Consider the following 14,165-nt stretch of genomic DNA (forward strand, 5'->3'; position numbering starts at 1 on the left):
AAAAATAAAAGCCCAAGAGGTATTTGGTTCTGAAAATGTAAATTAAATACCTAAATAATCACTGCCCTTAAGACTAATGAATTGTACCATAACACTGTGGCAATTAATTGCCAAGCTTGAAGCTAGTCTTATTCTAATTACCTTTCTATTGGTGGTCCATTATTAAATGTTYAAGTCAAGTTAGGCGCTGAGGCGGTTGGTTGGGCCTGGGCAGCCCTGTGCCAGAGCYGTCCCTGGAGATGTTCATGGTGCTTTTGTACCTTCCAGGAGAAAAGAGACKATTTCCTAATATGCCTTAGGAAGGGTTCCTAAAATGTACGTGAAGGCCCTTAAGTAATCAAACTAAACTAAATGATTACTGTAAAAAACAATCCAACTATATGCATTCTTTTTTAAAGGCAGCCCTGCTTTGTTTTTGGTTTTGTTTTTTTTTCATTCTATATAGATTTTGTTTTTTTTGGATATATTTCCTGACTATCATATATAATTTATGGCTAGCAAAAGGAATAATGAAGAAGGTTTCTAAATTCTAATTTGTAATTAGAAAATGCTCTATGCCCTAAAGCTATGACAGTTTGGAATTGAACAGTTCAACTTAGAGAAAGAGACAAGATGCTCCCAAAAGATTTAATACCTGAGTGCAGAACTTCCTATTCTACAGGTTAATAGGTAAGAAAACACAATGGTGAGAGGTTGTGTGAAATGGAACTGTACAAAAAGAGCACTGAGAAGGTTGAGTAAAGCACAGCATAGGACTGAGGTATGATGGGGCTGCTGGCTGCCCTGCAGGCACCAGTTCCTGCCTCTCTTGCAAATTAACCAAACCTAAACCAAACCAACATGGGGATACTGGAGCTTCCTTAATTGAGCAGCTGGCAGATCTCTCTGTGGACACAACACAGGAAATCCACATAAGAAGCTCCTCCATAAATACTCTTGTCTTCTACTAGGAACTGTCGGAAAAGCATCTCTGGCTGCTCCCGTTGTTTCACTATCATTAGCTAAAAAGAGAGAGAGGTATTTTTAACACACAGTCATTAAATGGCAGTCCTGCTTTCCTGTATCATCAGATATGAACACTACTGAAGGGAACCTCCCACCTCCAAAACAAAACAAACCTCGCACAGTGCAGTGGCTGTGCCTGTGGTAACTGGACAGTTTTGCGTGCATGTGTTGCATATTTTTATATTGGAGTGCGTGTGTATATATATATACACACAAAAATTATATGTGATTATATTGATATAATGTACATGTGTGTTCGTAAATCACAATTTTTGTACTCTACTAAACACACACAGGTAGGGTGTTTTCTAAGGCAGATGGCAACAGAACATTCCCCCGTTCATCTCCTGTATAACAGTTCCTGAACTGTTTATTTAGTCTTCTGCCTCTTTCCCTCCTTCCCCTCTAGCACCTACTTTGGAGGAAGATGCAGAGGAAACCCAGAGCCTTGGGACTGGCTGCCTCTGATCTCCCTCTTTGTGCCAAGATACCTAAATTGCTGGGTGAGAGCTGAGTACGTGAGAGGTGCTTGGCCCCYGTGCTGGAGTGAGGGCACGGGCCTGGGGCACAGCTGCTGCTGCCAGCCCTTTTGCTGCCAGCTGTACAAGCCAGCACTGGTGGGGTTTATTTAGCAGGTAAGAGGRAGGTGTGGCAGGACAGGAAGCTCTTACCTTCATCGTGTAGGGCTTTTGGCTCTGCATGTGCTCCATTATTGACCTCAGTTTCTTGGAATAGGGATTGTCCAGCTCAGGCAGCTGTGTCTGTTAAATAGAGTGTTGCAGAGCTGTTACATTCAGGTCTCATCTCCTAGGAATTCATACAAGACGGTGGGTTTACCATGGATTTCATTCTAAACAGGGCAAATGTGATATCCTTCACTAAAGCAGGTAAAGTAACTAATCTGCCTTTAAGCTACTGTTCACTTTAAAATGATCATTATATTAAGATTTGTTCTCAGAAGTTGTTCAGGCTACAGGAGCATCTCTAGTTATAGCTAAGTCTTTTTTTGCAGTTTGAGCAATGCACATTCAATAGTTTTTTAAAAATCTGCTACAGTAAAAATTTAGGATGTAAACATGGTTAAGATTTTATTGAAGGCTCTCTCCTCTCCTTGCACTGAGGGTAGCTGCTTCCTCAGGCTCTGTGTGTCATCTTTTGGTCCCATACCACATTTTCTGCTTTTAAAGATGAATGTAAATGTAAATGGCAGACTCATTTCTTCATACTCACGGCCTCTGTACTGATGTGTGCGAAGGACGGCACGTTGAAGAGCCCCTGGATGAGCTCGGGGGCCACGCTGACCCCCAGCCACAGGAACAKGTGGAGCCCGTTGGCCAGCAAGAAGGCGCCTCCCTCCGAGAGCCGCTCCTCGGAGCAGCGTAGTGGGGCCGGCAGCGCGTCGCTCTTCAGGTCTAGGCTGTGCTAGAGGGGGAAGCACASGGGAGTTGCCACCTTGGTAGGGCTGTGCTGAGGGAGAGCCCTCTCGGTGCTTCAGGATCACCTGAGCACCCCATCAGGGGCTGAAGCAGCAACTGTTCTAACAGTTGCTGCGGTGCTTCCTTGCCAGAAATCATTCAGCTCAGAATAAGTGATTTGTTTTAGATAACACAGGCTGTGCAACAGAAGGCTGATTACAGTGAGGACACCTGAGTTTCCTTAGCACACATACAGGCCATGTTAAAAGAAAGGGAGCTCCTACAGAAGGCTAGAACGCAGCGCCAGACACAGAGTGTGTTCCTGTTGCCTCCTCCTCTTCATTACGCTAGGAGTCCTCCCCTCCCTCCTCACTGGAGCTCAGCTAGCAGCTAAGGAGCAGCAGAACCATCATTAGAAAGTCATGTTATGGGACTAGACGGAAAAAAAGAAGCCTGCCTTTCACATCTACCCAGCCTTAAAGCTCTGCCTAACCTCACCCCGGGAGGCCAGGTTTCCAGCAGAGCTGTGCGAGTCCCGTACTTACAAGGGGCAAGAGCTGGGGGTAGAAGAAGAGCTGTGTGTCGGCTACCCCCATGGCCATGAGCAGCTGCCGCTGGAAGGCTCTCTCGTCCGTCGGGATTTCGGGCCTGCTCACGAGAACGCAGCTCTTCAAGAGGCAGTTCATGTAGACGGGCAGCACCTTCATGGAGTCAGGAAGGATGAGCTGAGGGGCACGGAAAGCGCGTGAGTCAATCGGTCCTGGGCAAAGACAGCTGGACTTTCAAACACTTAAACTACAACTTTAGAAATAAACTTTTTTGTTTTTTGATTAAAACCAAAGAAAACAATTATGTTCTGTTTTAAACCAGATGTGGCAGCTGTGACCAGCTCATCTAATTAGTAGTTACTTGGCACATAGACAATAGTCTCCTTTTTTTTTTTCTCTATGACTCTTACTTATTTTTAAGCACTAAATTAAAGCCAGGTCACAAGGGAAAAGGGGGCAGTTTTTCTTTGAACAATTTAGGRGGGAAAAGAGGGGCCTGGGCAAGTTCTCTTTGGCCTTAGTCCCAACAAATTTGTTTTCACTGAGTTTWAAAGACTCACAGCCCAGGCTTGTGTTTAGTAGCAGCACAGGACAGTATGTAAAGCCTTAACATATCAAATAGGAAGGTGAATAATGTAAAAGGAAACAACACTATAAACCCCCATAAGCAAAATCAGTTGAAATTTGAGTCATATAATGGGGAGGTGCTAATTCTAAGCTGCAAGTTACATGCAAGAAGAAGAAAGCCTTGGAAAAAAATTAATTAAAGGGAGACCAAAGGAGATAATGATCTAAACTGAATGTTGCCAAATGGCAGGAGTCCTGATTTGCTCTTGTCATTCATTCACATGCAAAGCCTCCAGCTGTAATTCAGAATGGGGGGAAAAAGCCAATCAGTCCTGATCTTCTGAGGTACTTCTTAACTTGAAAAAGCATGGAAATATTTTGAGGTGTGCTAGAAACAGAGGAAAAAAAATCAAATGCTTACAAGGTTGGAATTAAAGGCATCATTCTCTGGCTATTTGCTTGAACTAGAAATAGATTTTTGTCAGAAATGGTTGCTGGAAGGCTGTCACAGCACCTTTCTACTTAATTTAGACCCTGACACTTGTTCTGCCTATAAACAAAGTAAGCTGATAATTAACRAACTTATAATTGTTATAAATTATTCATTAATATTAACAATAATTTAATTACTTATTTTGATAAATTATTAATTAAAATAATAATTTGATGTTAATTAATTTAATATTATAAGTAATAAGCGATAATATTATTATAATTAAGAATATTACCATTTTGAGGTGAAAAAGATTATTTTTTCAAGTGGCAGGATATAAAAGTGTTCACATTAATAAAGCTTCTTACTACCCTTTAGTAAATAGGATTTAACAGACTGCCTTAATTGGGAACTACCTTAAATTTTTTCTTTTCCCTAGGAGCTGGGGGCCCTGGTAGGCATCAGGTTTTTTTTTTTTTTTTTTTTGCACTCCAGCATACCTGAGCAGCGTATGTGCAAATTCATATTGTACTAGCAGCAAGATGTTATTTTCATCTTTTGAGAAAAAACATTATTTGTTGAAAATTAGCATACTAAAAAAGAGGGCATAGAAAAAGAATGAAAACTTTGGTAAATCAGTCCATCAGTCCAGCAAGCAGAAAAGGGCCGGGCGGGGGGGTCAGTGTTGCAGAACAGCAGCGGCGCGGTTGCAGTTGCCCCCATTCAACGCAAGCTGCCTTGGTGGTGCCGACGCGGAGGCGCGCGGGCGTTACCTGGCCGGGGGCGGCGGGGCCGGCGCAGTGCTTGCGGTAGGCGGCCAGCATGTGCGCCGCCTGCGTCACCAGCTGCTCCCTCAGCGGCTTCAGCGGCTGCCGCAGCACGGCCCTGAACGCTGCGGGACGGAGCAACAACAGGCGTTGGGAACCGCGCCGGCTGCTAGACTCGCTAAGGTCAAGGCTGTGGTGGCTTTCAATCCCTTTCAAGCATTTTATAAGATATATTCATTCATCTTTCAAATAAAAGAACACTACAATGTCCATATCATGCAAAAAAGAGCAAYCTTATGTCTGCATTAGAGTGCAAAGGGAGACAGAATCGCAGCAGGAACCAAGGCCTGTGCCTTTTTCCTACTGCACCTACACCCCTTCCTGCACTGTGTTTCTAGCTACCTCCCCAAGCACAACACTTGAGGCAGATGCGTTTACAACGTGTAACCTAATCATCTTTTTAACTTTACAATATTTTAAGACTGAGCAGTTGCTCAGGCTCTGAGTAGCAATTTGCAAAACACCTTTTCCCACTAGGTAATCATTTTGATTTCATTTTCTCCCCCTTTCTCTGCCCCAGAGAAAAAAGAAACAAAACTGATTTGCCATAACTTTACCTGACTTAGCAAAGAAGTTGATAAGTGCATCAGTCTCACAAGTCTTGTAGACATCAGCTAACTGGAAGCTACAGTTTAAGCCTAGATTGTGTATGCGAAGTCTTCTTTGCCCACTTATGGAAGTGTAAAGGACAGCACACTGCAAAAACAGAAACAAATTCCCCTTCAGTTCTATTTTAAAACAAAATGCTGATCCGCAATACTTCACCCATGCAAGAGCCATYGGTTGTATAAAAGGCCATCTGAAGAGACCCTCACTTAGCAGGGCTCAYTGGGTGCTTTGCACTGCGAGAATAGCGTGCCTGGGGTTCCTATGGAAGGTTGTTAAGACATGTAAATACATTAGAGGTATTTTAAGTGGCCTTAAAATGTGAAAAAAAAAAGTGACTAATCAAAAAGGTTATTACCTGTTTGCCACACACTAGCAGCATCATCTAAAAAGAGAGGTAGCTTGACTGACTTTGTAAAACAAAATTTTTAACTGTGTAATATTTGAGTATTACTGAAAGTAGTTGATTAGTACCAAGAGCCAACAAATGTAACTGAAAAGACATTAGCAAAATGGGAAGCTTTCTGAGACGTTCACTGTCCAGCACCCTATCTCACACCAACCAGTGCCCAGAAAAGCTTGCTAATCCTGGCCCGCCAAGTGGGACTTAGACATGAATAAGAACACACGCAGGAAGTCAGACTAGCTGTCCAGCCAAGCCTGTATGTTGCATCTACGACTGGCAAACTGGAGTCTGAAGGGTTAAGCGTTTACTTAAGACTGCAATTCTGTTTTCTTTAAACGTAATGCTGGCATCTGGGAAACTTCTTATAAGCATGAAAAAATAAAGAGGCCGAGAACAAGATTTCCTGCCTGCTAGCGTTTTGTTGGTACTGCATTAATCAGGCTGGTGCCTTTTGCTTGGTTCCTAGCACTACAGTCAAATGTGAAACCTCATCATCTTGTTAGAGCCTGCAGCGTAAACACAGAGACTCCAGATCACTGTAGTCAGCCTCACATTAGATCTTCACTAGTATCTGCCATATGAAAGAGATGTAAAGGCCTACAAGGCCTATACGTCCCCTGTCACTGCTGCACCATGGCTCTAGCAAATGACTTCAGACATAGCMAAGTAGATGCCTCACAGTACTGTAGAGCTACAAGGATCAACTGCTCAGCTATTAAAYAGAGACATGAAAAACAAAACAAAACAAAAAATCAGGCAGAGCAGAAACAAAAGTTCAGACAATTCAGAAGTTCAGGAAGATATTTCACTGCATAAAGTGCCATTGCTGGCAGTTACCTAACACTGCATAGGTCTGGAAATCATGTTCAGCCAGAGAGAGCTGCTCTYAAGCAATGAATGCCCCTGCAGTAATGCTTTCTATATAATACTTAAGAGTTTCATACTCCTGTAAATGCCAGCTTATGCTGTAAAATGGAGAAACTGCTCGCAAGAGCTCAACCAAGGATCAGAAAGCACGCTGGTACCCCCAGGAGGACACGCAGTGCAGATGGGSCTGCACAGGAGTATTCCTGCTCCCCCTGCCCTGGCTGCTCAGCTCCCTGCTGCATCCCCGAGMTGGAAGAACCTGCACGCCGAGAACAGTTGCCTGGTTCACAGTTTAGCTGCGTGCAGAATTATGTGACATATTTGGAAAGCCTTCTAGTTTACTAGTGAGATAGACTGCAATACCACTTACTGCCTGCTAGGTGCTTCTTGGTGAGGTGCAACCTTTGGTTAGCTAACTGAAACCTTATTCTGTTAGGGTGCTCCGCCACCAGAGCTTGGGCAAGCTGCCACTGGCTCCCATCAGCCCCTACATCACAACTGTTTCCTTATGGCTACAACAGTTCTGGCGCAGAATTGCATGAAATGACACATTATTAAAGTTTTATACCTGAATTAAGGCTCCGGTATCTTCATTCAGTTTGTCATCGTGCTTGAACTCCACTGTCACGGCCTTATCACAGTCGACTGCTGCCATCTCTACATCCGTGGTGTTGTTCATATAAATGTCACCAAAGAAGTCAGTAGCCCTGAAGCCTAAGCCAGATAAAAAGTAATATAGGAAGAACTTTTATTTAACAGTTACCGATCGATTCACATTTCTTCACGTCTTACTTTATTGACGTTCATTAAATTATGTTTACTGAGAGGTCCCTGTTGTAAGGGGCCCCGCTGATGGTGCTGCCCACCAGGCAGGTGGTAACAGGAAGCAGGAGGAAGAGCCAAGGAGCCCTATGAACCACGGGGCTCTGATCTGACTCGGAGACACTCAAGCTTTTGGGTCCCTGACCTGGCAACTTGTGTGTGCTTGGGTTCCTCAAATACTTAAGAATATTTACTCTTTCTTGTGTACTTATTTGAAGTAAGAATGAGCGCATAAAAAGTGGGAGCAGAATTTTAATTTCAAGTATTTMGAAAATGAGGGGACACAGAGGTTTTCATACAGCCACGGGATGCCTCATCACGATCAGAAGCCTTTCTCACATGTGAAAACTAGGCACACATAATAAGGGCATTCCCATCTGCTCTATCAGCCTACCCAATGATTTTAAGAGGTACATACTAAAAACAGGAAGCCTTATAATAAAGATAATCTCTATAACACTTCTAGTACTGCATTACTAAAATTATATAGTATATTCATGTTCAATTTCCTCCCCCAAAGGCACTATTACCTGTACTTGTTCGCACCCTCATTATTGCGTCAAATCCAGGCTTTTTTTCTATGTCCCTCCTGAGGTCACTCAGGAACCGCAGACTGTCAGTACTGAGCTAGAAAGGGAAGGCAGAAGTCGCAGTTCACCACTATGCGGCAGCAAAAGAGCAAAAACCCAACCTTTCCCCTCACAGATATCCAGGAAGGTCTTCCCACGTTTAACATTTCCTCTTCCTTTAAAGCTGGATAGAAAATGCTGATTGCTACCTCATTAACAGATATATGTATGTACAAGTATTCCCCAATTCATGAGTAAGCCTGGACATCTCAAATTCCTCTTCAATGCAGTCTCTCTCCAGTAACATCACTTACCCTGCCGGCTAGCCAGACTTCTAGGGCACAGCCATGAGAAACTCAGGACAGCCTTGGCAGAAAATGTGTTGACTGGTCAGATCAAGCACAGAGAAATTCCCTTATTCCCCATAAAATTCCCAAGTAATTTTGAACAAACACGCTAAAGTCCTTATGGCTTTTTTTGGTCTTGATCATAAGCATTTTTATCTGTAATCACAGGAGTAATTGACTTCCCTACTCAGATGCCAACTTATTCAACCAAGGTGGTTAAATAACCAAGACAGTAACCCGCTTATCTGCAAGAACAATTAACGTTTCAAGATTTCTGCTAGAGCCTGATCTGTCATTCCTAGGTCTGCATTTTACCTCCTGGGGTTTTTACATGAACTCTGTAGAGCCACTGCACTTCTATGCTAACACATGGAAGCACGCTGCACCATGAAAGGAGAAACAGCCCCCTCCAGGTGTTACTGTGTGACAGGTGAGGAGCTTGGACACTCACCTGGAAGTTGTTGTACTTGTAGAGCGTTCCCCCAGTGCACATCGTGACAAGACCCATGGAAGCTACGTCCACRTACTGATTTGGGAAGAGGAACAGATCCACACAGCAGCCATTAGCCACACAGTCTCTGGCCAAGGTCTCATAAAAATTTACCTGAGGCTGGAACAGTGTCTGCACAGAATTAAAAACCACAAATGCCATAACATTAGACAGTGTCTGTAATCACCCAAACCCAGATGCCCAATTGCAAATAATAAAAAGAGATTACAAAGTTTTAAGTGAGACGTGGCTAAGTTATAATTTATGTTGTCCTTTATACATAAAAGGATTCAACTTGACAAACAACTTGAAATTTAGAGGACAAAATCCCTAAACCTGCAGGGGAGCAAACTTCTTGGATGGAATTACGTTTGCAGCTGGGGCAGTGCAACTTTTCTTTAGCGCCCCAAGTGCCCCAGAAGAACTCATACTAACACACTTATTCACTACTGTACATCTGAAATCATCAGGCAAGGTGAGAAGGGAAATGCAGTTATACAACCAAGAACAAGAAAATAAAGAAGATAAAAGCATGATTAAAGAAATGTAGCTTAACAGCAGGCCATTGTGAACTCTGAGTAGAAAATACCTTTTCTCTCTCTGTATTGAGTAGCTTTTTGTCATCTCTGTTTCTCAGCTTCCCTGGTGCTTCCGCAGTTGGCAATGAAGAATGGAAGATAAACAGTTTTCCAGCACATTCTGCAGCCTGTTTCAAAGACACCATATTGCCATTTTATTCTTCTGCTAAGATCAACAGTTGAGCCTAATTTTCATACATTTTAAGAGTCTCCAAGTACAGTATAAACTTTCTGTGAGTCTTTTTAAGCTAAATAATTCATTTAGAGCCTGAACTCTCAATGGAAATGAAGTCTCCAAAAGAACCATGAGCTTTATGTCAGTAACTTAATCTAGCACAGATACATTGGATCATTCGTCACTGCAGTAACTTCTRCACAGGAATCTAAACTCCTAACAGGCAAAACGAGGAGTATCAAAATTTACAATTAACATTTCCTCCTGCAGCATGAAATGAAGTAAACGGCAGCTGTATTTGAATATTCCACTTCTAGTTACAACTGTAAGGAGAAACATATTTGCTAACTGAGAGGGCAAATTGCTGACAGCTGCCCTTCAATTCCGGAGAAGAGAACAGCAGCACCAGCACCACAGGCATCTCTGCATTGCTAACACTTTTCTACCAAAATGTAGAATATATTTTATTGCTCACTCTTGCTCCTGAGACACCTAATTGGAATAAAAAATGATTTGTAGTTCTGAATTCTTCAGTAACTTCAGGACTACGAATAAAAAAACCAAGAGAACAGATATTAAGTGAATTTTTAGAAAACAACTTTGAGAGTTGCTGCGTATTTTCAGTTCAACAACTACATCTACTCAAAATGTCTGCTTTACTTGTATGCAGCTCACAGAAAACTAAACTCTTAAAATCCCCCTGGCTGTTTTCTGCCCCTGCAAATCCTGTGTTGACCCAAGGTGTCATTCATTTCCTTGGCAGCCCTCCACAGAAATGTCAGCACTGCAGGGGATGTCCCTGGCGTACTGAAAGCACTGGGGATGCATCTTGACCCATGGATTCATTTTCAGCTGTATTCAAGCTGTGAAAACTTGTCAGTTAAAGGGATCGCCGTAACCCCCACTGGTTCCATGCTCATAAATATCTCCAGTTTTGCATGAAAAGTCAGCTGAAGTTGGAGGACAAGAAGGCTAAGTTGCATCTTATGCTTGTCCTATCCTTCACACGTACAAGGATGAGATGTCTGTGCAAGCAACCAGGGTGGCTAATAATTTTGCTGCAATAACTAAGAATCTCCCTCTCAAATTCTGGTCAAGAAGAGACTGACTCCTGCTCCCCATCTTCTAACCACTCTCTCCCATGTGGAATAGGCTCTAGGGAGTGGTTTTCCTTAATGAGCAAAATCTGGAAACAGATGCTGTGCTCGTCAGTGCTTTTTGACTAAAGCAGTTCAAACACACTGTGAGAATAATGGAACACAAGTGCTGGAAATGATCAGTGATTTTTGTCTTGTTTCCCACTGTGATTTGTAGATGGATCTGGCATCACCTTCAGCAAAACAGAACTTCTGCAGCATAACAAGCTGCCCTAATTAAAGAGTTGGTTGCTGTGCCGAGGAGCGTTCTGACCTTTAGCGCCTCCATGCCGGCCTGGATGACGGGAGCAAAGATGGTCTCACTCTCGTTAGTGTCGGCAAACATCTCCGGAATCTGGTCCAACAAGCTACGAAAGAGGAAAGGATCAGTGTTCAGCTGCTCAGCATACCTGGGCTAATCCTCAAAACCTGTTACACACTGAGTCTTCACACCGCAAATTGGTGTTTAAAGAAAATAATAATTTTGGTTTTCCAGTTTCTTAGGATCCCAGCCAAAATGAAACAAAATAGGAATGTGAAAGTTCCTATTGAGCTCTAACTGCAGGGCTTCCCAAGGGGCAGCGTGCAGTGGGCTCGCACCGCTGCTTCTTCACATCAGAGGTGAAAATACATGACCTGAAGTAGCTGCTTGTTCCTAAGGCATTTTGATAAGAACATCATGCACAAAGCTTCTCCCCTCCCACAGACCATAGGACACCATTTACTAAAGGCTACCATATAGCATAAGTGTTCAACTTCTACTCAGAAATGGAGCAGTTTTATCTTACTTGTTAATGACAGATCGTGATTCCTGAAAGTTGACAAGGAAACCATCCAGCAAAGGAACAAAAACTTCTCCAACATCGGAGACCACCATCATCTGAGGCTGGGCTAAGTTGCTCTTTACATTAAAAAAGTGAAGGACCTTGTTGTAAGTGACAAAACCGACTCGAATAGCCGAGTATTCTTCTTGCTCTTCCCTGCAAGAAAAACAAAGACAACAGGATATAATTTTGAAACACTGACCTTACAATAAGGTTCCTTTGAAATGTATGGCTGCTTTCAGATCATTATCCACACTGCAGTCCAGCAAACCAAACACAAGATGTAATGGCCCCAAACTCTGCCTTAGGTCTATTAGGTCTATCAAGCTCTATTTTTTTTTTTTTTAAGGAAACCAACCCAATCAGCTGCACACTCTATCCCTAAGGGTCAAGAGCCCCTAAGAAGGAATATGCTGTGCTGCTCTCACAAACACAAAAAAGGGAAAACAGGACAATTAGTTACAAGATACAATCAGAAAATCAGCTTGCTATAGCCTACATGATAATTCAACGATACTAATGACAGATGCCTAWTTATAAACGTTAGGGGAAAAGAGTCTTAATTACTTCAAAAATCACACCTTAAGAGAAACCTCCAAGCCCTCAGCAGCAAAAATGTCCCACGTCAAGTCTACGGAACCAGCCACTATCCAAGGTCAGCCTATGTTCTCCRTACTGCAGTGTTACACATTAAGGGCCCTACTTCTCTCCTGGGGACAAAGCACTGAAAGAGAGTTTGCAGCATAACGCATTTCCCTGCTTTGCAGGGAAGGAGTTTCATGTTTAAGGTACTGAAACTTGGAAATACCCATTTAATTCCCATCTATGCCTCTGATTTCATTTATAAATTGTATTTAATTTCTCTGGGCCTCAGTTACCCATTTGTACAAGGCAACAGCAGGAATTGGACAGGGTGCTGAAAACAGGACAGTTACCAGTTTGTCAAGCCTTTTACCTACCACTGAACCCAAAACTCTTGGAGACTGCAGGAAATGGAAGCACAAAAACAGCTGGGCTGACATTATTGCTTTCTTTAGCTTACAGAAGAAGTCACCTAGTGATGCTTTATGATTCTAAAAAATTTAACACAAAGAAATGAGCTAATCAGCAGACAGGATACCAGAAGGTGCAGAGACTCACGCAGGTGTTACTATCATACCAAAACATGGGTAGGATAACAGCAGTATTTCCAATAATTAGGTCATTTGGACAGAACTCCCTCACTCTAATCTCTGAAGCAGCAAGGGGATGTTAAATCATGCAGAACTCTGATAAATACAGCAAAGAAGCCAGGATCTGAAATACTTGCCCTGCTRCGGAAGGAAGAGCCTTGGTCCCAGCAAAGCCGATGACCAGGAGGCCCCTAGCCCATCCCCGCCATCCCACAGGGCGGCATCTCCCGAGTGCGCAAACGGCGGCAGGAGCAACTTCAGACCCTGGAGGGAAGCAACGCAGACAGACTCTCCGCACACTTCCTACCTCCTCTTTCCAACAGCAAATAGAAAATACTGTCACACTCCTTCATGGCTATCAGCTCTGCTTCTTTTCAGAGTAAAAAATAAATTGCTGCCGGCAGCTCACAAGTTTCATCTAAAACCTCAGGCTTAGGAGGGAAATCATTTTTCTTGTCTCTGATCTGTAACTCTCACGTCAGTCCAGAATGTTAATCCCCCATTCCTGCTTTTCGGGAACACAGCTGGATGAGATAGGGGCTACTTTGATCTAAGAAAAAGCAATATTGTGTGCTGAAATGCTCTGTTAGGGAACATTCTGAATAATTCCTCCAAGATATTCTAATGCCTAGATGGATACAGCACTTCTGAATTTAATTTCTAATCATTCCCTGCCACTCAGACGCTGCTATTTTGTTAGTAATTAATATACTAATTAACAGGGAGCATTCAGGAGCTTGATGAGGACAAGATATGACCAGCTTTCTGCACTCACAGCACTTTCTTACTTTGCAGAGAAACACACACATCCTCTTACTAGACACAGCAGGGATTTGGGCCAATTTTATCAGATCCTGCTCTTACCACCACCCTTCGTGAGATCCCGTCTCTATCACACTTTTACAGATTTGGTTATGAATATGGAAGTCAATAGCAAATGTAGCTCATATACGATTTAGTTCTTTTAAAAGAAGTCTCAAAATGAGACATTTGAATCAGCAAGAACAAAAATGTACTCAAATGTTTTTAAATTATGTATCTAAACATTGTCCTTGCTCAAACCAGTACCCTGAATTTCTGCCTTAGTATTTTAAGTAAGGAGAAAATGTATTTTCATGCTTTAAGTCTATGAAAGTACAAAAGCCCTTTCAACATGTAAGCTTGGATACTTTAATCCATTCTTTGTCAGCTTAAACTTCCCACTTCTCAGTCATTTTTACAGGGGTCCCTAGCTCAAGCCTTTACACCAATGGCCTTTTTGTTAGGCAGACTGCTTTCTTTCCCAAAACCTTTCCTCTTACAGATTTGGGCTCCTGGAAAGCCAAGCGCAGGGCAAATTCCCAGTGCAGGGCTTTCATCTCATGTGATAATAGTAAAA

At 42.7% G+C, this 14,165-nt stretch overlaps 1 protein-coding gene across 4 annotated transcripts in view; it reads right to left on the minus strand.

The window, feature by feature from the left end:
• Positions 1–528: 528 nt before the first annotated feature.
• The window catches only part of SEC24D (SEC24 homolog D, COPII coat complex component), a 188,388-nt gene continuing 174,751 nt past the window's right edge, over positions 529–14,165 (minus strand). For all 4 annotated transcript variants that reach the window (XM_026034595.1, XM_026034594.1, XM_026034597.1 and 1 more), the window contains 12 exons: positions 11,580–11,771; positions 11,066–11,159; positions 9,492–9,608; positions 8,864–9,034; positions 8,027–8,123; positions 7,243–7,388; positions 5,353–5,491; positions 4,742–4,860; positions 2,966–3,145; positions 2,236–2,427; positions 1,677–1,766; positions 529–1,001 (listed from right to left, as the gene is read on the minus strand). In XM_026034595.1, coding sequence (XP_025890380.1) covers positions 861–1,001; positions 1,677–1,766; positions 2,236–2,427; positions 2,966–3,145; positions 4,742–4,860; positions 5,353–5,491; positions 7,243–7,388; positions 8,027–8,123; positions 8,864–9,034; positions 9,492–9,608; positions 11,066–11,159; positions 11,580–11,771 — 1,678 coding nt within the window. In that variant the 3' untranslated portion in view covers positions 529–860. The remainder of the gene's footprint in view (positions 1,002–1,676; positions 1,767–2,235; positions 2,428–2,965; positions 3,146–4,741; positions 4,861–5,352; positions 5,492–7,242; positions 7,389–8,026; positions 8,124–8,863; positions 9,035–9,491; positions 9,609–11,065; positions 11,160–11,579; positions 11,772–14,165) is intronic.

This window comes from Nothoprocta perdicaria, unplaced genomic scaffold (genome assembly GCF_003342845.1).
Source record: "Nothoprocta perdicaria isolate Ctin4 unplaced genomic scaffold, notPer1 scaffold_149, whole genome shotgun sequence".
Lineage (NCBI taxonomy): Eukaryota > Metazoa > Chordata > Aves > Tinamiformes > Tinamidae > Nothoprocta > Nothoprocta perdicaria.